General features: G+C 34.5%; 1 protein-coding gene across 3 annotated transcripts in view; it reads right to left on the minus strand.

Moving 5' to 3' along the window:
* The window catches only part of MAP4K5 (mitogen-activated protein kinase kinase kinase kinase 5), a 205,718-nt gene that overhangs the window by 134,806 nt on the left and 46,472 nt on the right, over window positions 1-24,440 (minus strand). For all 3 annotated transcript variants that reach the window (XM_031952973.1, XM_031952971.1, XM_031952972.1), the window contains exon 3: window positions 2,210-2,267. In XM_031952973.1, coding sequence (XP_031808833.1) covers window positions 2,210-2,267 — 58 coding nt within the window. The remainder of the gene's footprint in view (window positions 1-2,209; window positions 2,268-24,440) is intronic.

Raw genomic sequence — 24,440 nt, forward strand, 5'->3', positions numbered from 1 at the left:
TCTTTCTAACAATGAGATGGTTGAGGCCAGTTCCAATGATCTTACGATGAAGAGAGCCATCTACACCCAGAGAGGATTGTGGAAACTGAGTGTGGATCACAACATAGCATTTTTACTCTTTTTGTTTGCATTTTGTTTTCTTTCCTTTTTGATCTGATTTTTCTTGTGCAGCAAGATAATTGTATAAATATGTTTACCTATACTGGATTTAACATATACTTTGACATGTATAACATATACTTGCCATCTAGGGGAGGGGATGGGGGGAAGAAGAGGAAAATTTGGAACACGAGGCTTTGCAAGGTCAATGTTGAAAAATTATCCATCCATATGTTTTGAAAATAAAAAGCTTTAATTTAAAAAAGAAAAGAAAAGAAAACAAACTTCACCTTGCATCCATTTGCCTATACAATCAGAGGGTGCTGAGGAAGTGTTCAGTATCAAAGTAGAATCAATCTTTATGATTAGCTTATCCTAAGGAAAGTATGGTATTTCATATTGTTCATGGAATTGATGAGCTGAGGGGCAGAGATGAAGAAACACAAGGTACTGACAAATTATACAGAATTCTAACAGATCCAAATATACTCAAATATCTGACCAAGAAGAAGGGAATAACTTCGTTAACAACTGCAAACAGAGACACAAGGGCAAAAAAGAACTTTTTATAAAAATTATCTAAATATCTAGAAGTAATAAAGTGGATTTTTTTTTAAATGAAATAAAAGCTCTAAAGGAAAGAACCGAAAGGAGAATAAATTTAATGGACCATAAAATGGTAAAAAATAAAAAATAAAAAAAAGGGGGAGAAGATTATACTAAGGGTTAACTAAAGCTACCAGAATACAGACTGAATAAAAAGTTTGGATTGAATACACCTCAAAAGAGGAGAAATTTCTGAGTGATAGCAGGAGAAGCTGTTAGTGGCAAGAGAGCAAGGAGTATTCAGTAAGTCAGGGAATATAAATAAAAGTATAGTCAATATTGGAAAGGCCAGCCAAGAATATAATATCATCATATGAGGTAAATTTTTCTTTGTATGTTAAAACATTTTAAAGGGCCATGATATATAAAAGTTTATTTTGAACTGTAATTTTTCTCATTAAACATATTCATGTTACCTATCTGGAATAACTATTGCTATTCCAATATTTTAAACTCTATCAATAAGAAGTTTTAATTCAAGAATATTTTCAAAGAGATCCAATTAATTTATAATGTACCTTATATGACACTTAAAAGTACTAAGCTAGACAGGCTTTCTCACTCAATCCAAATTAAACTTGAGCAATACAGGCAATGATACTACAACATGTAATATGAAGCAATGCAAAGGCAGAGAATGAATCACATTTCTATGATTCAATGAATTCAATGACAATCAAGGGGGCAATTTAGGAGTCCAGGAACTAAATACTTGAAGAGACATTAAACATATTAAAATAACTTGTACCTCCCAGGAAATAAAAGATATCATTTGTGATCCCAGAATATATTCCACAGACTCCACCATTTGCTATTTCAATTATATGCCTTATATAATATTCTAAGTAATGTTTGAAAATCAAAAGGTTTTTAATGATCCAAAAGTAGAATTAGAGACAAATTTTATATCTATATTTTGCTAAAATTCCTAAGTCTACAAAAAGTTGAATGCTATTTGTTTTTCAAGTGCTCAATTATGCTGGTGTTTATTTTTAACCTAAGATTAATCAAATGTAAAATTTTTGTTGGATGATGTCTCTCCCTTTTGCACAAAAAGATGACAAAATGATATAAATAAACCATTTAGTTGAAAATACAATTTTCAGTTGCATTGTATAATCTATTTTATAACTAACTACAAAGCGATAGTTTATTTTTATTTACAAACCCTCAGCATGAAGCAAATTTTGAATACTACATATATAAATTTTTTATTTATGATTAAAGCTCATAACCATATACAAACCATATTTACCATAAACCAAGTAGTACAAGGACATTTAACTCAATCTTTTTAAAAAATGATGTATAAATATCCTAGTGACACATCGAAATATAGATTGACTTAATTTGGGAGGAAGAAAAACATACAAGAAGATATAATAAACGCTTTATAATTTTTAAAATTACATATAAAAATTATAAAATTTAAAAAAATTATAACATTTGTTCATTTACGCCAGTAGAAAAATATACATGAACAATTTTAAAACAGGAAACTTACCAGGTTCCAATTTGATGATTTTGACTGCAGCCAATTCTCCTGTATGTAAATTTCTGGCCTAAAATTTAAAAAAAAAATTTTTGTTTTAATCATTACAAAAACAATCTTGCTCTTTTTATGAGAAGACTAGATAACAAAAATCAATTGAATATTTGTGATTTTTGTTTAAAAATATTAGGAAATGATTGCTATAAAAAGTAAAGGTATTAACTATAGAATAAAACAACACAAAACACTTCTGTTACTAAAATGAATTATTTTATTAGAAACAATATAAATGACTTCTGGAGGCAGAGCCAAGATGGCAGAGATGACACACATTTCTCTCTGACCTTCTTTACAACCCTCACGATAATTACAAAATCCAGCCTCTAAATTAGCTCTGGATGGGCAGAAGCCACAAATATCGGGAATGCAACAAATTATCAGCAGAAGATAATTTCAAAGATCACCAAAAAAGGTTTGTTTCAATTGGAAACAGGAAGGAGAAGGCCAGGGCAACCAGTAAAAAACACCAGCACAGACAGCTCAGAGTTCTGGGGCAGAGACTTTACTGGAGGAAAACAGACCAGAAAAGATCTGTTTCAATCAGAGATGGGAGAGAGGCAACAAACCAGAAAAAGCGGACCACAAATGCCAGCACAGATAGAACAAAGTCCCAGGGCATCTCAGTGTGGCGGTGGGACTTCTACAGAGAAGAGAGTTTGCAGGAGGAAGCAGACCAGAGAAGGTCTGTTTCAATTGGAAGCGAAAGAGAGACAGTGAGGCTCAAGCAGCTGACCACAAATGCCAGTTCTTGAATAGGTCGAGCAAATATAATAAAGATGACAATACTACCTAAACTAATCTATTTATTTAATGCTACACCAATCAGACTCCCAAAAAACTATTTAATGACCTAGAAAAAATAGCAGCAAAATTCATATGAAAGAACAAGAGGTCAAGAATTTCAAGGGAACTAATTAAAAAAAAAATCAAATGAAGGTGGTCTAGTTGTACCTGATCTAAAACCATATTATAAAGAAGTGATCACCAAAACTATCTGGTATTGGCTAAGAAATAGACTTGTTGATCAGTGGAATAGGTTAGGTTCACAGGACAAAATAGTCAATAACTATAGCAATCTAGAGTTTGACAACCCCAAAGACCCCAACTTTGGGGATAAGAATTCACTGTTTGATAAAAACTGCTGGGAAAACTGGAAATTAGTATGGCAGAAACTAGTCATGGACCCACACTTAACACCGTACACCAAGATAAGATCAAAAGGGTTTCATGATTTAGGCATAAAGAATGAGATTATAAATAAATTAGCAGAACATAGGACAGTTTACTTCTCAAATCTGTGGAGGAGGAAGGAATTTGTGATCAAAGAAGAACTAGAGATTATTGATCACAAAATAGAAAAATTTGATTATATCAAGTTAAAAAATTTTTGTACAAACAAAACTAATGCAAACAAGATTAGAAGGGAAACAATAAATTGGGAAAACATTTTTACAGTTAAAGGTTCTGATAAAGGCCTCATCTCCAAAATATATAGAGAATTGACTCTGATTTATAAGAAATCAAACCGTTCTCCAATTGATAAATGATCAAAGGATATGAACAGACAATTTTCAGATGATGAAATTGAAACTATTTCTACTCATATGAAAGGGTGCTCCAAATCACTATTGACCAGAGAAATGCATATTAAGACAATTCTGAGATACCACTACACACCTATCAGATTGGATAAAATGACAGGAAAAGATAATGACAAATATTGGAAGGGATGTGGGAAAACTGGGACACTGATGCATTATTGGTGGAGTTGTGAACAGATTCAACCATTCTGGAGAGCAATTTGGAACTATACTCAAAAAGTTATCTAACTGCATACTTTTTGACCTGGCAGCGTTACTACTGGGCTTATATTCCAAAGAGATATTAAAGAAGGGAAAGGGACCTTTTGAAGTAGAAAAGCTGGGTACTTCATTGTATGTGCAAAAATGTTTGTGGCAGCCCTTTTTGTAGCGGCAAGAAACTGGAAATTGAATGGATGCCCATCAATTGGAGAATGGCTGAGTAAATTGTGATATATGAATTTATGGAATATTATTTTTCTATAAGAAATGTACCAGTAGCATGAATACAGAGAGGTTTGGAGAGACTTATTTGAACTAAGTGAAATGAGCAATACAATGAGATAATTATACACTTCAACAATAATTAATTCTGATGGAAGCAGCTTGAGAGGATCCAAATCAGTTCCAATCGATCAGTAATGAACAAAACCACTTACACCCAGCAAAAGAACACTGGGAAATGAGTGTGAACCACAACATAGCATTTACACTCTTTCTGTTACTGTTTGCTTGCATTTTTGTTTTTTCTACCAAGTTATTTTTACCTTCTTTCTAAATCCAATTTTTTTGTGTAGCAAGACAACTATATAAATATGTATACATAAAAAAATATATATATAAACAAAGGAAAAAGTCATATACTCTTTCTTCCACTAATCTCTTGGGTGATCTGATTATGAGAGATTAGGAGTAACAATGGACATAATGATTTTTAGTTTTGATTTAGTAAAATGTTTCTTATAAGTATAACCATATTTTCTCAGATCATGCATATGGGGAATATGCAGACAACTGGTGAACACAAACAGCACACTTAAGATACCTGAACAGTTTAGTTCCCAAAAGGCAAAAAGAAATATATCAGAAGGCTTCTGCTACTTGCTTTTGAGCATGTGCAAACATTCTGATATTAATTCTGGTTTTCTAGATACCTAGTGAACATAAGTCTTTTTTACCAGCTGTGAAGCCAGGACAGGGTACATTCAAATGGCTCCAATCAACTAAATCCAACTCTCCTGCTCTATTTCTGTCCTTTGTGCCTAAGATTTGGTGAGACAGAGATGCTGAAAAAACCCTCAATGGAAAGAGGCTCAGGGCCTTTATTTTTATCTGAAGCCACTATAAAGAATAGAGGCCATGATTACAGGCCTCTATTCTTTCCCTTTGAGTTTGTGTTCTTTCCAGATTTCAGGGGAGTCCTTGCACTGGGAAAGGTAAGAATCACCTGGAGACCAGACTGATTTTCAAAGGAAAGGATTTCATTATCATAAAACAATGGGACCAACCACCATCAGGTGACTGGTTGGTTGGAGTGGGTAATATGGATTGGGTACTAATAGGAAAAGGCAAGTGCTATCTCCTCCAAGAGTGGGGCAGGTTGTTTACTCTTTAGCCATTGGTTAGACCCTCAAGGGGGATGTTTTCTCCCTAACTATTAGCCAGATTTTATCAAAAACTAGAAATGGAAACATGTAGACAGACCCAATGGTTTTGGGGGGTGAGAAAGGAGGAAGGGAGAAATTTGGAATTCAAAAGTTTTAAAAATGAATGTTAAAAATTACTTTGACATTTAACTGGGGGAAATAAAATACTGAATTTTTTTAAAATAAAAGGTGAATTTATACTATCAATAAAGAGGAAATTAAGGCAATTGTTAGGAGCTAATATAACAATAATTATATACCAATAAATTTGATAATTTAAATGAAACAGATGAAAATCTACAAAAATATAAATTATTCAGAAGAAATAAAACAATCCTGTATTAGGAAAAGAAATTAAAGTAATCATCAATGAACTTAAGAAAATATTCTGGAGGCAGCTAGGTGACACAGTAGAGAGAGCACCAGCCCTGAAGTCAGGAGGATCTGAGTTCAAATTGAGCCTCAGACACTTAACACTTTCTAGCTGTGTGACCCAGGGCAAGTCACTTAACCCCAATTGCCTCAGCAAAAAAAGAAAAAGAAAGAAAATATCCCCAGGACCAGATGGATTCACAAGTGAAGTTAACTAAACATTTAACAAAAAAATAATTCCAATACTATATAACTATTTGGAAAAACAGGTGAAGAGGGAATTCTATCAAATTCTTTAAAGATCCATTTCTCTAATAAATTATTGATGTAAAAATTCTAAATGAAAAATCAGCAAAGAGATTACAGAAATTTATCATCAGGATAATACGCTATGACCAAGTGGGATTTATATCAGAAATGCAAGGTTGGTTTAATATTAGGAAAACTAGCAGCATAATGGACCATATAGTAGTATATGGTATAACTATATTATCATCTAAACAGATGCAGAAAACATCTTTGACAAAATACAATACCAATTCCTTTTAAAAACATGAGAGAACATAGGAATAAATGGAGCTTACTTTAAAAATAAGTAATATTTATCTAAAACTATCAGCAAGCATTATCTGTAATGGGTACAAGCTAGAAATCTTCCCAATATAATTGGGGTAAAAGGATGCCCATTATATCATCTCTATTATTTAACATTGTGCTAGAAATATTAGTATAGCAGTAAGAGAAGAAAAAGAAATAAGGAAAATAAAACTATCACTCTTTGCAACCAATATGATTGCTTTACTTAGGAAATCCTAGGGAATCAAAAACTATTTGAAATTATTAATTTAGCCAAAGTTGCAGGATACAAAATGAATCCACACTAATCATAATTTTTATATATTGCCAACAAAGTCCAGCAGCAAGAGACAGAAAGAAAAAATTCACTCAAAGTAACTGTAGACAATAGAATATATTTAAGAGTTAGTCTATCTGCCAAGACAAACCAGAAACTTTTCATATAAATAAAGATCTAAACGATTATAAAAGTATTAATTGCTCATAGGTAGGCTGAACCAATATAATAAAACTGACAATTCTAACTAAATTTATTTATTCACTGCCATATCAAACAATCAAAAATTTTATTATAGAGCTAGAAACAGATACTAACAAAATTCACAGGGAAGAACAAAAACTCACGGATAACAAAGGAATCAACAAAAAATAAAAAATGTGAAAGACAGTCTAGGCATACCAGAACTCAAACCATATTACATAAAATGGTAATTATCAAAACAACCTAGTAGTGGTTAACAGAGTAGTGAATCAGTGTGTTGGTGTTTCTTTAACCAAAACACAGCCAGGTGATAAAAGAGTTCAGATCTTTTATTGTGTCCTTCAATATAGCCCAGTTAGCTCAGGCCTATCTCTCTGCTTGGTTCCAAGAGATCTTGCAGCTTTGTCCTCAACTCTGACTCGTGGCTTCTCAATCTCCAACTGAGGCAAGTAGGCTTCTGTATCTCCCAGAGTGCTCTGTCTCCGACCTCAGTCAATGTTCCCCAGAAAACTCTCTCTCAAACTCTAAGAGCTTCCTGTATATATATGATCTTTCAAAGGTTAACTCCTCCTTCTGGAGAGAGAGGGATTCTGGGATATCTCCCAGCATGTTCTCTGGCTCTAAGGGAGGTGTGAATTCGGATATCTCATACTAAGTTTGAAATCTCCCAAACGTGTGAACTCCGTTGAGTACTTAGATACTTATGAGCTCTCTAAAGGTGTGAATACAAGCATCGTTTCTATCAGTTGTACTTAGTAACTTGTTTCAAATTCTGGCCCAAAATATCTCTTTCTAAGATCAAATCAATCATATTGAACCATGCTAAATTAGATAATTATTGTCTCTATCAACTCTAATGGCTTAACACTTTGTAAAGATTCCAACATCAGTGGAATATGTTAGGTATAAATTACATTGTAGTAAATACATCTCCCACTGTTTACCCAAATAATTTACACATAAAGGGTGATGTCATAAGCAAATTAAGAGATTAAGAAATCTGTCAAATTTAGGGATAAGGGAAGATTTTAAAACCAAAGAAGACACAGAGTGCATTACAAAATGTAAAACATAATTTTTTTTTTATAAAATTAAAGTTTTTATGCAAACAAAACCAATACAACCAAAATTATAAGGAAAGCAGAAAACAAGGATAAGGGCCAGGTTATGACAGAAGGAAGGATTCGCAATAAGAATCCACAAGTTCTTATTTCTCAATTTCTCTGAGTCAAATTTATAAAAATGCAAGTTATTCCCCAGTGACAAATGGCCAAAGAACATGAACAGGCAATTTTCAGATAGAGAAATCAATGTTATCTATAGCCATATGAAAAAATACTCTAAATCACTACTGATGAGAGAAATGTGAATTAAAACAATGCTGAGATACTATCTCACACTTATTAGAGTGATTAATATGACAACAAAAGGAAAATGTTGGATATTAGGAGGGAAGATATGTGGAAAATAGAGACACTAGTACGCTATTGGTAGAGTTGTGGATTGATTTAACCAGCTTTTTGTTTTGTATTGTTTTGTTTTAATTTTCTGTTGGTTTTTTAAAAATGGGGGAAAAAACAAAAACAGAACAGAATATTGTCATGTGCCTGACAGAACATCAAGGAGGATTCAAAATATGTAACAATAAATTTCCAGTTCAAAAAAGGATATAAAATAATAGAAGAAATGTGATGATACCTAAACCAGGTAAGACGAAAACAGAGAAAGGAAATTACAGATCAATCTCCCTAATAAATATTGCTACAAAAATCTTAAATATTAGCAAAAAGATTACAGAAAATCATCCCCAGGATAATACACCATGACCAAGTAGGATTTATACCAGGAACACAGAGCTGGCTCAATATTAGGAAAACTATTAGTATAAGTGACTATATCAATAACCAAATTAACAAAAACCAGATGATTATCTCTCATTAGATGCAGAAAAATCATTTGATAAAATCTAACACTCATAACTGTTAAAAACAGTAGAGAGTATAGGAATAAATGGACTTCAAGCATCATATGTAATGGGGATAAAACCATTCCCAATAAGATCAGGGGTGAAATAAGGTTGCCCACTATGACCATTACTATTCAATATTGTATTAGGAATGCTAGCTTTGAAAATAAGAGAAAAAAAAGAGATTAAAGGAATCAGAATTGGGAATGAGGAAACCAAATTATCACTCTTTGCAGATGATATGATAGTATACTTAGAGTACCCCAGAGAATCAAATTAAAAAGCTATTAGAAAAAACCCACAACTTTAGCAAATTTGCAGGATACAAAATAAATCCACATAAATCATCAGCATTCTTATACATCACTACCAAAATCCAACAGCAAGAGATAATAGGAGAAATTCCATTTAAAATAACTGCCAATAGTATAAAATATTTGGGAATTTATCTGGCAAGGGAAAATCAGGAACTATATAAGCAAAATTACAAAACACTTTCCACACAAATGAAATCAAATCTAAGCAACTGGAAAAATATCAAGTGCTTGTGGATAGATCAAGCAAATATAATAAAGATGACTATACTCCCTAAACTAATCTATTATTTAGTGCTATACCAATCAAACTACCAAGAAACTATTTTACTAAACTAGAAAAATAACAAAATTCATCTGGAAGAATAAAAGACCAAGAATTTCAAAGGAATTAATGAAGAGAAAAGCAAATGAAGATGGCCTAGCTGTAGCAGATCTAAAACTATATTATAAATCAGTGGTCATCAAAACCATTTGTTACTGGCTAAGAAATAGACTAGTGGATCAGTGGAATAGATTAGATTCACAGAACAAAACAGCCAATGATTATAACAATCTAGTATTTGACAAATCCTAGTTTACCTCTCAAGATTTATGGAGGAGGAAGGAATTTGTGACCAAAGAAGAACTAGAGATCATTATTGATCATAAAACAGATAATTTTGATTCTATTAAGTTAAAAAGTTTTTGTACAAACAAAAGTAATGCAGACAAGATTAAAAGGGAAGCAATAAACTGAGAAAACATTGTTAAATCCAAAAGAGCTGATAAAGGCCTCATTTCTAAAATACATAGAAAAACTGACTCTAATTTATAATAGTTCAAGCCGTTCCCCAATTGATAAATGGTCAAATACTATGAACAGACAATTTGTAGATGAAGAAATTGAAACTATTTCTAGTCATATGAAAAGGTGCTCCAAATCATTATTAATCAGAAAATCACTCTGAGATACCACTACACACCTCTCAGATTGGCTAAGATGACAGGCAAAGATAATGACAAATGTTGGAGGGGATGTGGGAAAACTGGGACACTGATACATTGTTGGTGGACCTGTGAACAGATCCAACCATTCTGGAGAGCAGTTTGGAACTATGCTCAAAAAGTTATCAAACTGTGCATACCCTTTGATCCAGCAGTGTTTCTACTGGGATTATATCCCAAGGAGATCTTAAAGGAGGGAAAAGGACTCACAAACAAAAATGTTTGTGGCAGCTCTTTTTTGTAGCGGCAAGAAACTGGAAACTGAGTGGATGCCCATGAATTGGAGAATGGCTGAATAAATTATAGTACATGAATGCTGTAGAATACTATTGTTCTGTAAGAAATGACGAGCGGGATGATTTCAGAGAGGCTTGGAGAAACTTACATGAACAAAGTCAATGAGCAGAACCAGGAGGTCATTATACAGAGCAACAAGAAAGCTATATTATGATCAATTCTGAAGGCACATACTTGGCTCTCTTAAAAACCGTGAGGGTTCAAACCAGTTCCACTTGTTTAGTGATAAAGAGACCATCTACAACTAGAGAAAGAACCATGTGAACAGAGTGTGGACTGCAACATAGCATTCTCACTCTCTCTGTTGTTATTTACTTTCATTTTTTTTCTTTTCCTTCCATCTTGATCTGATTTTTCTTGTACAGCAAGATTGACTCTGTGTGTGTGTGTGTGTGTGTGTGTACATACATACAAACATACATACACACACACACACATATAGGATTTAACATGTATTTCAACATATCTAATATGTATTGGACAACCTGCCAGTTAGGGAAGGGGGTGGAGGGAAGCAGAAGAAAATTTGGAACAAAAAGTTTTGCAAGGATCAGTGTTGGAAAAATTAGGATCAATGATGGAAAAATTACACATGCCGAGCAAATATAATAAAGATGACAATACTACCTACACTAATCTATTTATTTAGCGCTATACGAATCAGACTCCCAAAAAGCTATTTTACTGACCTAGAAAAAATAACAACAAAGTTCATATGGAAAAAGAAAAGGCCAAGAATTTCAAGGGAATTAATGAAAAAAAATTCAAATGGAGGTGGCCTAGTTATACCAGATCTAAAATTATATTATAAAGTAGCAGTTACCAAAACCATTTGGTATTGGCTAAGAAAAAGACTAGTTGATCAATGAAATAGGTTAGGTTCAAAAGACAAAACAGCCATTAACTTTAATAATCTAGTGTTTGACAAACCCAAAAACCCCAGCTTTTGGGATAAGAACTCACTGTTTGACAAAAAAATTGCTGGGAAAATTGGAAATTAATATGGCAGAAAATAGGCATTAATCCACACTTAACACCATACACCAAGATAAGGTCAAAATAGGTTCATGACCTAGGCATAAAGAATGAGATTATAAATAAATTGGAAGAGCATAGGATAGTTTACCTCTCAGAACTGTGGAAGAGGAAGGAATTTATGACCAAAGAAGAACTAGAGATCATTATTGATCACAAAATAGAAAAATTTGATTACATCAAATTGAAAAGGTTTTGTACAAACAAAACTAATGCAGACAAGATTAGAAGGGAAGCAATAAACTGGGAAAACATTTTTACAGTCAAAGGTTCTGATAAAGGCCTCATTTCTAATATATACAGAATTAATTCTACATTATAAGAAATCAAGCCATTCTCCAATTGATAAATTGGTCAAAGGATATGAACAGACAATTCTCAGATGAAGAAATTGAAACTATTTCTAGCCATATGAAAAGATGCTCCAAGTCATTATAAATCAGAGAAATGCAAATTAAGACAACTCTGAGATACCACTACACACCTGTCAGAGTGGCTAGAATGACAGGGAAAGATAATGTGGAATGTTGGAAGGAATGTGGGAAAACTGGGACACTGATACATTGTTGGTGGAATTGTGAATACATCCAGCCATTCTGGAGAGCAATTTGGAACTATGCTCAAAAAGCTATCAAACTATTTATACTCTTTGACCCAGCAGTGTTACTATTGGGCTTATATTCCAAAGAGATTTCAAAAAAGGGAAAGGGATCTGTATGTGCAAGAATGTTCATGGCAGCCCTCTTTGTAGTGGCCAGAAACTGGAAATTGAGTGGATGTCTATCAACTGGAGAATGCTGAATAAATTATGGTATATGAATATTATGGAATATTATTGTTCAGTAAGAAATGATCAACAGGATGATTTCAGAAAGGCCTGGAGAGACTTATATGAACTGATGCCCCCAGTGAAATGAACAGGAACAGCAGATCATTATTTACTTCAACAACAATACTATATGATGATCAATTCTGATGGACGTGGCCCACTTCAACAATGAAATGAATCAAATCAGTTCCAATAGAGCAGTAATAAACTGAACCAGCTACACCCAGGGAAAGAATTCTGGGAGATGACGATGAACCACTACATAGAATTCCCAATCCCTCTATTTTTGTCCACCTGCATTTTTGATTTCCTTCACAGGCTAAATGTACACTATTTCAAAGTCCGACTCTTTTTATACAGAAAAATAACTTTTTGGGCATGTATACAACATATATTGTATTTAACTTATACTTTAACATATTTAACATGTATTGCTCAACCTGCCATCTGGGGAAGGAGTGGAGGGAAAAAATTGGAACAAAAGGATTTGCAACTGTCAATGCTGAAAAATTACCTATGCATGTATTTGTAAATAAAAAGCTATTAAAAAAAAAGAAAAAGAAAGAAAAATTACCCATGCATATTCTTTGTAAATAAATAAATGAAAAAGAGGTGGGGGGAAGGGGGGAGTAATCCTGGTCAAGTAAAGGCAGAACTATTTAAATAGTCTCTCAAGTCCCTTAGAGGTATAGGATTCTGTGACTACTCAAAAGTTCACTAACCATTTCTATTAACTTAAGGGATTCAGTGAAATGGATGAATACTTACAAAAATATAGATTGTTCACATTAACAAATGAAGAAATAAATTACCTGTCTCATTTTAGAAAAAGAAATTGAACAAGCCATTAATGAATTAACTAAGAAAAAAATCTTCAGAGGCGGATGGATTTACAAGTGAATTCTATCATTTAAAGAACAATTAATTCCAATAACATATAACTATTTGGAAAAACAGGGGAAGAGGGAGTCCTGGCGAATACCTAAACCATAAAGGGCTGAAACAGAGAAAACAAATTTTAAACCAATTCCCCAAATGAATATTGATGCAAAAATTTTAAATAAAATATTAGCAAAGAGATCACAGTAATAACTTATCACCAGGATAATTTGCTGAGCCAAGTAGTATTTATACCAAGAATGCAGGAGTGATTCAGAATCAGGAAAACTATTAGCATAATTGCCCATATCAATAACCAAACAGAAATCATATGATTATATCAAGAGATACATAAAAAGCATTTGACAAAGTACAACACACAGTAGTATTAAAAACACTAGAGAGCATAGGAATAAGTAGTTTTCCTTAAAATGATAAGCACCATCTATCTAAAACTTTAGGGAATCAGAAAGACCTCAGACCTTACTTAACTTCTGTGCAAACATTCCAAGGCATTTCAAAGCTGTGCTGACTGGCCTTGAAGTGCAGATTGAGAAAAGTTCCATACATACCAGTTCAGGATTGATCCTAATTAAACAATTGGAGCCCTCAAATTAGAGGCACCAGGATAAGTGTGTTAGAAAATAAACTGCTTACTTATCTTAACTGGCAATTATAATATCTGCTCTAACCTTCTCAATAAAATTGTAAAAATAACATATAGATCATATGTTAGAATGTTTACAAAGTATTAACTCATTGGAATTGATAGAAACAATGCTTATATTTACACCTTTGAGAGTTCACACATTGGCTCACACATTGGAGTTCGCAAGTCCAGGAGATTCACGAGTTACCTCTCCTACAATCCCAATCTCAGAGGAGTCAACCTTTGGGTTCACAGCCTCAGCAAGAAGTCAGTGGAGGAGATTGACAGAGCCAGAATTCAGTAGGGAGAAGATTAAGAACGAAGGATTCAGAAGAGGAGAGACTGAAGCTGGCAGAGACAAAAGACTAGCAACGAGAGCTCTCGGAAGCAAAGAAAGCTAACTGGTCTATTTTGGAAGAGATAATAAAGGAACTGAACTTTTAACAGCTGGTTGCATTGACATGATTATTGCTTTGAACTGAAACTAAGGCTGCCTCCAGAAAGCTCCCCAAGAAACCTGCTCCCAGAGAACCCTTATATTTTAGAAAAGAACACCACACAATCATACTTTTTTAAAAAAATAAAAGGTAAAATTCCTTTTATATCATTGCAATTAATAACAGTAACAGACTTTTATATAAGACTACACTTTCAAAGGTACTATTCTAAAAATCCTGTGAGAAATGATATATTGGTAGTATCAACTATCAAGATAGGCATTTGGTTGGTATCAACCACAACTATTGTCAAAGTGAGAATTCAAATACAAAATAGGCATTGACCCACACTTATATCCTGACTTATATCCACATTATATCCTGACTTGTCAATCATTCTTTTTACTACACCATATGACTCTCCCAATAAATATGATTATTTGTGAAAACAGCAGGACATAAATGATAGAATACAGGGTTTATGGTCTGGACGACTTGGATTCAGGAACTTGTTGATCCTAGTGATGTATATAGGGTGGAGAGGTGGTGAACCTCAAACATTTATTTGGGTTTCAGATCTCCCTATATGGGCCACCAAAATTATGGGGTTTTATACTAATAAAATAACTTTGCGGAGAGTGGATGTGAACCCCAAAAGTATACTAGAGTTACAGGCTGGTGTCCCAAGATATTTCAAAAGAATTTGTAGGCTTAGACCTTTAAATCAAAAGGCAAAGCTAAACTTCCAAACAGAATACACAATTAACCTAGAGGGAAGATGCCATTTAGGGTGCTGACCCCATAAAGTTGTGGCAAGTGGAGGCATTACATCACTGACTTGCAGGTTAACCCAAAAAGGAGTTAGGGTCCCAATAGATGTTAGGGGTGAGGGCTGCATATATGTAACAGAGTATTTTTATAGGGGAAATATAACCTGGGGGTGGAGGAAAATGACACCATAACTTTGCTTTCTGGATGGATATATTACTGTAGGATCATGATAATTTTGTCAATGCAAGCAAGATATTCACCAAGGAGCAAAAGCCTACTTAAGAGCAAAAGGTCCACTTAAGGCCCAAAAGAGCCTCTAGTAGCTAACTATCATCACAGCAAAATATCATTATAGTTTGTATTTTACCTTAATATGATCCGATTATAAGGAAATTAGCTTCTCAAAGGAGAAATAGTTATTCTGCTTGGCTCCCGAAGACAGAACTTAGAAGTATAAAAACATTCTGTAAAACTTCAACTCCTATGTTAATGTCTGCTTTTTATTATTAATCTTTGCCCACAGCATGCAAATGAAGGAATAAGATTTCTGCCCCAAACTACAAGGGACATTTTTTACTTTGCACTTGTCAAATGGAAGGATTCTTTTCATTACATTTCAGTTACAGAGCTTAAAAGAAAGCATTTTATTTATTTTTATTTTATTTTTTAAATTAATTTTCTTTTTTTAAAAAAATAATTATAACTTTATATTGACAGACCCATGCCTGGGTAATTTTTTATAACACTATCCCTTGCACTCACTTCTGTTCCAACATTTCCCCTCCCTCCCTTCATCCCCTCCCCCAGATGGCAAGCAGTCCTATACATGTTAAATATGTCACAGTATATCCTAGATACAATATATGTGTGCAGAACCGAACAGTTCTCTTGTTGCACAGGAAGAACTGGATTTAGAAGGTAAAAATAACCTGGGAAGGAAAACAAAAATGCAAACAGTTTAGATTCGTTTCCTAATGTTCTTTCTTTGGGTATAGCTGTTTCTGTCCATCACTGATCAATTGAAACTGAGTTAGATCTTCTCTTTGTCAAAGAAATACACTTCCATCAGAATACAAAAAGAAAGCATTAAAAAAATAATATTGATAAAATTTTGGAGTTGGAATGGACTTCAAAAGCCATCTAGTCTTACTTGTACATGAACAAACTCTTCTAAAATTTCCAAATAAAGGGTCATTCCACATTCCATTCAATTGCCCAAATACTATACTTAATAATCAAGAATCTTCCTAAATGGTCAATTCTCTTTTCCTATATAATACAACCCCTAAAAGTTTCGCTGAAACTTTCACCCAGTTCTAAGTTCTGTCTTCTGGAACCAAGCAGAACAACTATTTCTCTTTTTAGAAACTAATTTCCTTGTAACTGGATCATATTAAGGTGAAGTACAGACTATAATAATATTTTTCTATGGCAATGGTTAACTTTTAATACCCATTTGTAGGATTAAAAAAATTTTTTTTTGATGGAGAGGGAAGGACCTCAGGCTATATAAACAATAGATTTCAAGTTCTGATTTTATGTTTTTTTAAACTATGAAAAAAAAATCACCAAATATCTATCTAAATATAAACCCAATCCAATAAACACTTATTAAGCACCTATTATATGCCAGATACTACGTTAAGCTTCATGGACACAAATATGAAAAAAGAAAAGCAGTCCCTGTCTTCATAGTGCTTTACAATCTAGGGAATATAGCACAACTCAAAAGGAGGTTTGGGGTGGAGGAGAGATCTTGTTTCAAGAATCTGAAACCAGTCATGGAACCAGAGTGGAGCCTATAATAGCTAATTAACTATCATCACAGCAAAATATCATTACAGTTTGTATTTTACCGTAATATGAATCCAAAAGTTAGGTTTCTACCCTCTATAAAGGAAAGCACTAGGACATTGGTACTCTATTTCTTTCCCAAACACAACATGCTAAATGAGAAAGAATTTGTTAGAAATGTTGTTACAAGTATTCTGAATAGATAAAATGAAAAAGGACAATTAAGTACCAGAATTGAATAATAGGAGAGTAAGAATTATAAATTCTTTTAATGACCTCAAACTTCCCTGGACAGAAAGTTCTGTTTTTGTTTTTTCCCCCCAGTGATATATACCTGACAAGACAAAGAGTGTCCAAAGAAGTGATAATGAATATTAACTGAAGAGCAATAAAAAAAATACATAATGTGTGTGTTTGCTGCAACAAATTTCAAAGATAAGGCATTAAATTTATGTGCAAAATAGAAGATGGATTGATCACATGATAAAAATGAGGGACAGCGCATATACTCTGACCTCTCTTTGATGATGACAACAAGGCAAGGAAATTCCCAACTGAGTAAATTCTCTGTCCAAGAATTATAAGGCCACCCTGAACAAGAGAAGTTTCATAAAAATAAGGTGAGATGGATTGGTTACAATCTGAATCACTGATAGAAATATATTCATCTTACATTGATGGACTTTCATTCATTTAGGAGCAAAATTTTTTTTCAACTATTATTTCAGGTTTTTTGGAGGGTAACAAAAACAAGTTGCAGTTTAGTCAGGAAATCACTGGAAAAATGAAAAAGCAGGCTTCTGAAATTCAAGTGCCAACACTGCCAAAATAAAGTATTCACACAGAAAACTTGGAAAGATTAATTCTGATATCAGTAAAATTATTTATATATCGATGAATATTATTCTCTAGCAAAATTTCCACTATTATTGGAGAATAAGAGTATTTATAATTTGTTTTCTCTTAAAGACAATAAAATTACAAAAGATAATTCAGTAAATAGGAAATACTGTAAGATTAACAACACTATAAAAATCCTTTTTTTCTACTTTAGGGCAACTATTAATTAAAATGTTTGTTTTGAAAGATACAGTGTGTCAGCATTTTAAATCTGAATTGACAAAGTTTTAATATACTTCTCAAAACAGAAGTTGAAGCAGAAAGACCCAAAAAAAAATTTAGGCGGAACTTTTCGTTGTTTTTAACTGGATCTGTGACTTTCATCAGTGTGAGGGACTCCCAATATATACTAGAACTTACTCTGCAATTTAGAATTTTAAAAAGATGATTGGTACAAATGAGAGATTAAGAAAGGCAGAAAACTGGGAGCATGCCAGAGTGAGAACTTTAAATTCAGTTCTTCCAGCCCCCATCACATTCCAATAAGTTCTGCTGCCTCTTTTTTTTCTCCCAGTCTACAACAATTTCATTGAATCAGAAACACAAGACTGCGTAAAGGTCTATGTAATTACATTGGAGGGTGATCTTTTCAAGGTTGAAGTTTGAATTCAGCGAGCAACAGAGAAAAGCTTATAACTACAATCCAAAATACTCATCTCTCAGAGCTGAGTACCCCATAACAGACTTATTAGGAGACAGGCTCTGGTGGCAGAAAGGGAGATGATTAAAAACATTTAAAATATTAAAGTGCAATCATTTTATTGAATTCTCCTTCTCCATCTTTTCCTAAGGGAGGAATGAACATGATGATTTCTTAAATTGCATTTTACTTAATTCTCCAAATATATGCATCCTGGTAGGAAGTGTTTGAAGGTTAATTTAAGCAGACAGGTGAAGAGAAATTAGGGAGGTTTGGGATCTTTGGGCCAAAGAGAGGAAGGACAGCAAAAAAATGGGGAAGGAGGGAAAAATTAAAAAAAAAAAAAAATCAGATATCCAATAGGTGAGAGCCACTTCTCTTTTTTGTTATTTCTTCAAACCAAGATGCACAACATAGTATCAATGATGGTCAAAAACAAACTCTGAGATCTGAGATACCTCCATCCGTCATCAAAGACAAAAGGTAAGAATTAGAACTGAACAAGCCTTCTTTGGAAGCTTTTAGCACCACAGAAATTTGTTACATGGGATGAGTAATATTTATTACCTAGACTAAAAACTCTTGAACCACATTGTAATGCCAGAAAATCTAAAACTGGAGGAAGGAGAGGGAGAGGAATTCTGGTTTGAGGGTAGGATTTTTGGTAGTTACCATAAACATAAAATGTTTTGGAAAAATTGTACAAGATGGGTTGAGGAAAATAGAAGATGGATTGAGCCTACAAAACTCCAAACACTAGTTTCAGTTGCCTTCAGCCTACCTACAGGTCTTTTTCTGAGATACTTTGAAAATGGTTGAACATTAATCTGCTGCCTCTTATTCAGAGCCTGCCTTATATAATTTATTTCCAGGCTCTTATAAAAACTTCATAAATAAAGGTATCATAAATCAGAATGGTATGAAGTAAACCTGAGGTGAGGCACAGTGGTACAATGGAAAGAGCAATAGGTTTGAAGTCAAAAGACCTAAACTCTGATCTTTAGTCTACTACTTAACACCTGCATAGTTTAAAGGCTCTAGGTCTCAGTATCCTCAATGATAAAAAAAAATATACATGAGGGGTAGAAGTAGTGATTTTTTTAGGTTTCTTCCAAGTATTACTCCCTGATAAAATAGAATTTTTAATTCAATCACACCATGCAGAATTACTAAACACATCTCCTATTTTGAGTAACAAGTAACAACTAGCTTTAGAGAAGAAAAGAATATAAAAGTAAAAACATTGGTGATGGGGAAAAAACATCTAATTTTATTCACTATTTGTGGTGTTCTCTTCTTTTTGATAATATAATGGTTCTATGGGAGCAGGTTTCTTGGGGAGGTTTTCTGGAGGCAGCCTTCGTTTCAGTTCCAAGTAATAATCACCTCAAATGCAGCCAGCTGATAAAATCCAAACATTTATTTTCTCCTTCCAAGTCTTGTCTCTTTCCTTGGGCCCGGTTAGCTTTCTTAGAGGCCTCTCTCCCACCTTGGTTCCAAGAGCTCTTGCAGCTTGTTTTTTTGCCTCTGACAACTTCTGCCTCTAGCTCAACTCCGACTCCTGGCAATCTTCCAAACTGACTGACTGACTGAAACTCTAAGAGCTTCTTATACATGATCTCTTAAAGGTGTGAACCCAAAGGTTGACTCCTCTTCTGAGAGAGTGGGATTGTGGGTTTCTGACTTGTGAATCTCCCAAAGCTTGTGAACGCCAACGTGTGAGCTAATGTGTGAACTCTCAAAGGTGTGAGCTCTAATGTGTGAATTCTCCCAAAGGTGTAAATCCTAAGCACACAAGCATTGTTTCCATCAACTCTAATGAGTTAACACTAGAATTCTAACAACTATTTTAATTATATCTTTTTGTTCTACCAAAATGAAGAACTGATGGGACAATGGTTCAAACACTGTAATTTTCCAACCAGATTTCTAAGACAGAAAGCTGTACCAGTCTCTTTTACAATGAAAGGCACTGAGATCTTTTAGAAAGGAAAAAAAAATACATTTCCTAAACAGAGACTCTACAGATTCAACTCATTAAAGAGCTCTTTCAGAAATTAAATGGTGTAACTGTAGAGTATGATTCAGACAGTAAATTCATTTCTAGTGGTTTGTAACTATGTGTTATTCTTGATCATTTTCAATCCCCCCAAAATGAACAAAATTTCCTCAAACCTTCCTTTAAAAAGACTTTTACAGAATAAGAAGACTCTAAATATGGGTAGCATTAGGAAAAAGAATAACAAAAGAATCATATCATCAATAACATAAGGCAATATACATATCTCTATTCCTGATCTTTTTATGCATTTAAAAAATAAAAATTGTGTCCTTGAATTTTTAAAGACTTTCAAGCATTTAGAACACTAATTTGGGTTTTTTTTTTCCCCATACATGTGACTTTGCTAAGCAGTGGGGAGTAGTCCTTGATATCAAAGAATTCACTTAATAGACACTAATGGGGAAAACAACATATAATTATGTACATATTATATACATATACACGTATATGTATATAATATGTACAAATAAGATTCACTGGGGATAAATTGGAGATAATTATAGAAAGGCACTAATATTAAGGATTATGGAAAGCTGGGACCAAGAAAGCCAGAAGATGGACATGAGAAGGGAGAAATTTCTAGCTACAGGGGGAGGGAGGGGACACATTAGAGCTCACACCTTTGAGAGTTCACACATTAGCTCACACACATGGGGGTCAGAAAAAATTGAAAAAGAAGGTAGTGTTACTGGCAAGGAACAGTGAAGAGGCCAGTGTCACTGAGATAGAATGGTTCTCACAGAGAAGATGTAAAAAAACAGGAAAGGCAGAAAGATGCCATATAACAAAGCTTTTTTAAAAAGCCAGAGAATTTTATATTTGATACTGGCCATAACACAGAGCTACTAAAGTTTACTGAATTAGTAATAGAGTATGACAATGAGTAAAGGCCTATCATGAGGAGAGACTTGAAGTAGAATAGGGCTACTGGAGTCCAAGCCTGAGATAATAAGGACCTGCCCCAAGGTGATAGAATTATGAGAGAAGGAATATAAATGGATGCATAAAAAAACATGCTCCAAATAACTATGAAGAAGAAAAATGCAAAGCAAAACAATTCTGAGACTTTATCTTACACCTTGCAAATTAAGATGAAAACAAAATAAAACAAACAAACAAAAAAAAGAATCATTGTCAAAGAAAGTTGTGCACATCCACACACTATTTGCAAAGCAGTAAATTGGTCCAACTTTTCTGTATATTAATTTGGAAGTAGACAAGAAATGTAACTAAACAGTAAATACTCTTTTTGCTCTAATGAGCTCCTTCTCTGTACTCTCTACAAAAATCAAGAATAGAAAAAATGGCCCAAAAAAACCAAAACAGCGTTTTTGTAGAACTAGAAATTAGACAGGTGTGCATTAATTGGGGAATAAATTAAAAACTATAGGATTCAAATTATTTGAATGTAACAAAATTATACTATATAGTAAAAATAGTGAAAATAAGGAATTCAGAGAAACATGGTAAGTTCTGCATGAAATGATACAAATAAAAAAAAAAAAACCAAAAATAAAATACATAAAATGTCTATCACAACATAGTAAATGAAAAGTAAAACTCTTGAGTTTGACACAGAAAACCAATAAAAGTTCTTTATGGGAAGGGGAAGGAGAGGAATTCATAAATTGTTTTCCTTTCCCAAAACACTTTGCATGTAAAGACAAAATACATCAATAGATCATATTTTTTAAAAAAGAATACTTCAAAACAATATCAGTATTATTTATGTTTGTAGAGGGCTAGTTGTGAAGATCGCGTATTTTAAAATCAGCAGGAGTCCGGAGTTCAGGTTAGGGGAAAATCATCAGTCTTTATTCTCAGTGAAGAAGGATCAGAGGGGGAAGAGAATAGGCAATAGCAATGTGTGCAGCTGAGTCAAGAAGCTAGTAGACCCATGACCACCGACCAGCAGCTAGGAGAATGGACCCAGGCCCAATCTCTCCCAGCTTCTCTACCTGTTCCTCTCTATGCCTCCACCCACCAAATCGTCATTTCCTGTACAACACATCAGGACTTGCACAGAGAGTGGGCAGGGACCATTCTTTATCCAATCATGTATATTAATAGAGTATAGTCCAATTACTATTTAGCCTCATGTACTTGGGACCTAAGTGCATCAACTCAAACTTCAGCCCATTACATCTCCCGCTTTCTTTTATTTTAGAACACAGGTGGTCATGCCATCCCTGACTCCTCAGGGAGGTCAAAGCCCCCAAGGGGAGGTGATCACAGCCTCCCTAACTTCTCTGGAAAGGCGGTGAAAGCACTAAAAAGGAGATGATCACGCCATCCCTGACATCTCAGGAAGGAGATGAAAAGCACCAAAGGAAGTGGGGGTTGCTAGCGGGTTTCTGGGCTGAAGGGTCTTATTATGCACAAACCCATCAGCATGGGAGGTAATTACACAAGCACATATCAATAACGCAGAGGCTATTAGGGATGACTCTCCCCACAATCAGTGCAGGCTCGATGTGGTATAACAAACATGAATTGTACATGCAAGTAGCAGCATAGCAAGCAATATAAATCAACATGGTGTTGGAAAAGATCACCAGAAGTCCTAGAAGGAGGGTATGTAAACAACAGTCACACATACACCTTCTTCAGCAGCCAAGAGATAGTCCAAAACCAACCTATTGTCCATTGCTTCACATGTCAGGAAATCCAATATCCCTGAGTTTTGAAGTCCTGCAAAAGTCTTTTTATGTGTTAGGGAATCCAATGATTCTAGCAAATTTTGAAGTCCTGTAACAGTCTTATCATTTCTCAGAGAATCCAATGATTTCTGAGAGTTTAAGTCCTATGTCTCAGAGAATCCAATGATTCCTGAGGGTTTTCAAGTCCTACAACAATCTTATCATGTCTCAGAGAATCCAATGATTCCTGAGGGTTTTGAAGTCCAACAATCTTTGATGTCCATGAGTCCAAGCATAACTGCCAGCTCTTTCAATGGTGAGCACAATCAGCAAGAGAACCACCCGATATTTCTTGGGTCTTCTCCTTTGTTTCAAGGGTCTGCTCCGTCTCTCTGCGATGGACAAGGCGAATATGGCTCATTGGCATCCATCTGATTCCTTCTCCACCTGTAGAGATATAAGCAAACCCTCTCCCCAAAGCAGTTAGCCTATCTGGTCCTTTCCATTCACCACTTTCTGGTCTTTCCACATCACCTGGCGATTATCTAAAGATAGTGGAGCTGCTCGCACTGGACACTGTCCTTCTGGTGGGTTATAAAACCTGTCTGCCGGAGCCAGTGCATCTTTATCAAAAACCAGGAAGTTAATAGTATAAAGGGCTAGATTTAGAAGTTCTCTAGGGTTACCTGTGGCTCCCCCTTTCTTTTGTTTTTGGAGGAGGGTCTTAATATCTCTGTTTCTCCTCTCCACTATTGCCTGTCCTGAGGATTGAAAGGTATGCCACGTGGTGTGTAAAATCTTATACTGTGCACAAAATGTGCAAAATGTTTTGAAGTATAAGCAGGACCATTGTCTGTTTTATTGCTTGTGGCACACCCATAATGGCAAATACTTGTGTGAGGAATTCAGTGACCACTCGGGCTGTCTCTTTTGCAAAAGTGAATCCCGAAAAGGTGTCTACCACAACGTCGATGAAAGACAGACGACCAAAAGATTTATAATGGGTCACATCCATTTGCCAGATTTCAATGGGTCTCCAAATGTGAAGATTGTGTATTTTAAAATCAGCAGGAGTCCGGAGTTCAGGTTAGGGGAAAATCGTCAGTCTTTATTCTCAGTGAAGAAGGATCGGAGGGAAGAGAATCGGCAATAGCAATGTGTGCAGCTGAGTCAAGAAGCTAGCTAGACCTGCAGCCACATGACCAGCAGCTAGGAGAATGGACCCAGGCCCAATCTCTCCCAGCTTCTCTTCCTGTTCCTCTCTCTGCCTCCACCCACCAAAATCGTCATTTCCTGTACAACACATCAGGACTTGCACAGAGAGTGGGC

This window comes from Sarcophilus harrisii, chromosome 2, assembly GCF_902635505.1.
Source record: "Sarcophilus harrisii chromosome 2, mSarHar1.11, whole genome shotgun sequence".
Lineage (NCBI taxonomy): Eukaryota > Metazoa > Chordata > Mammalia > Dasyuromorphia > Dasyuridae > Sarcophilus > Sarcophilus harrisii.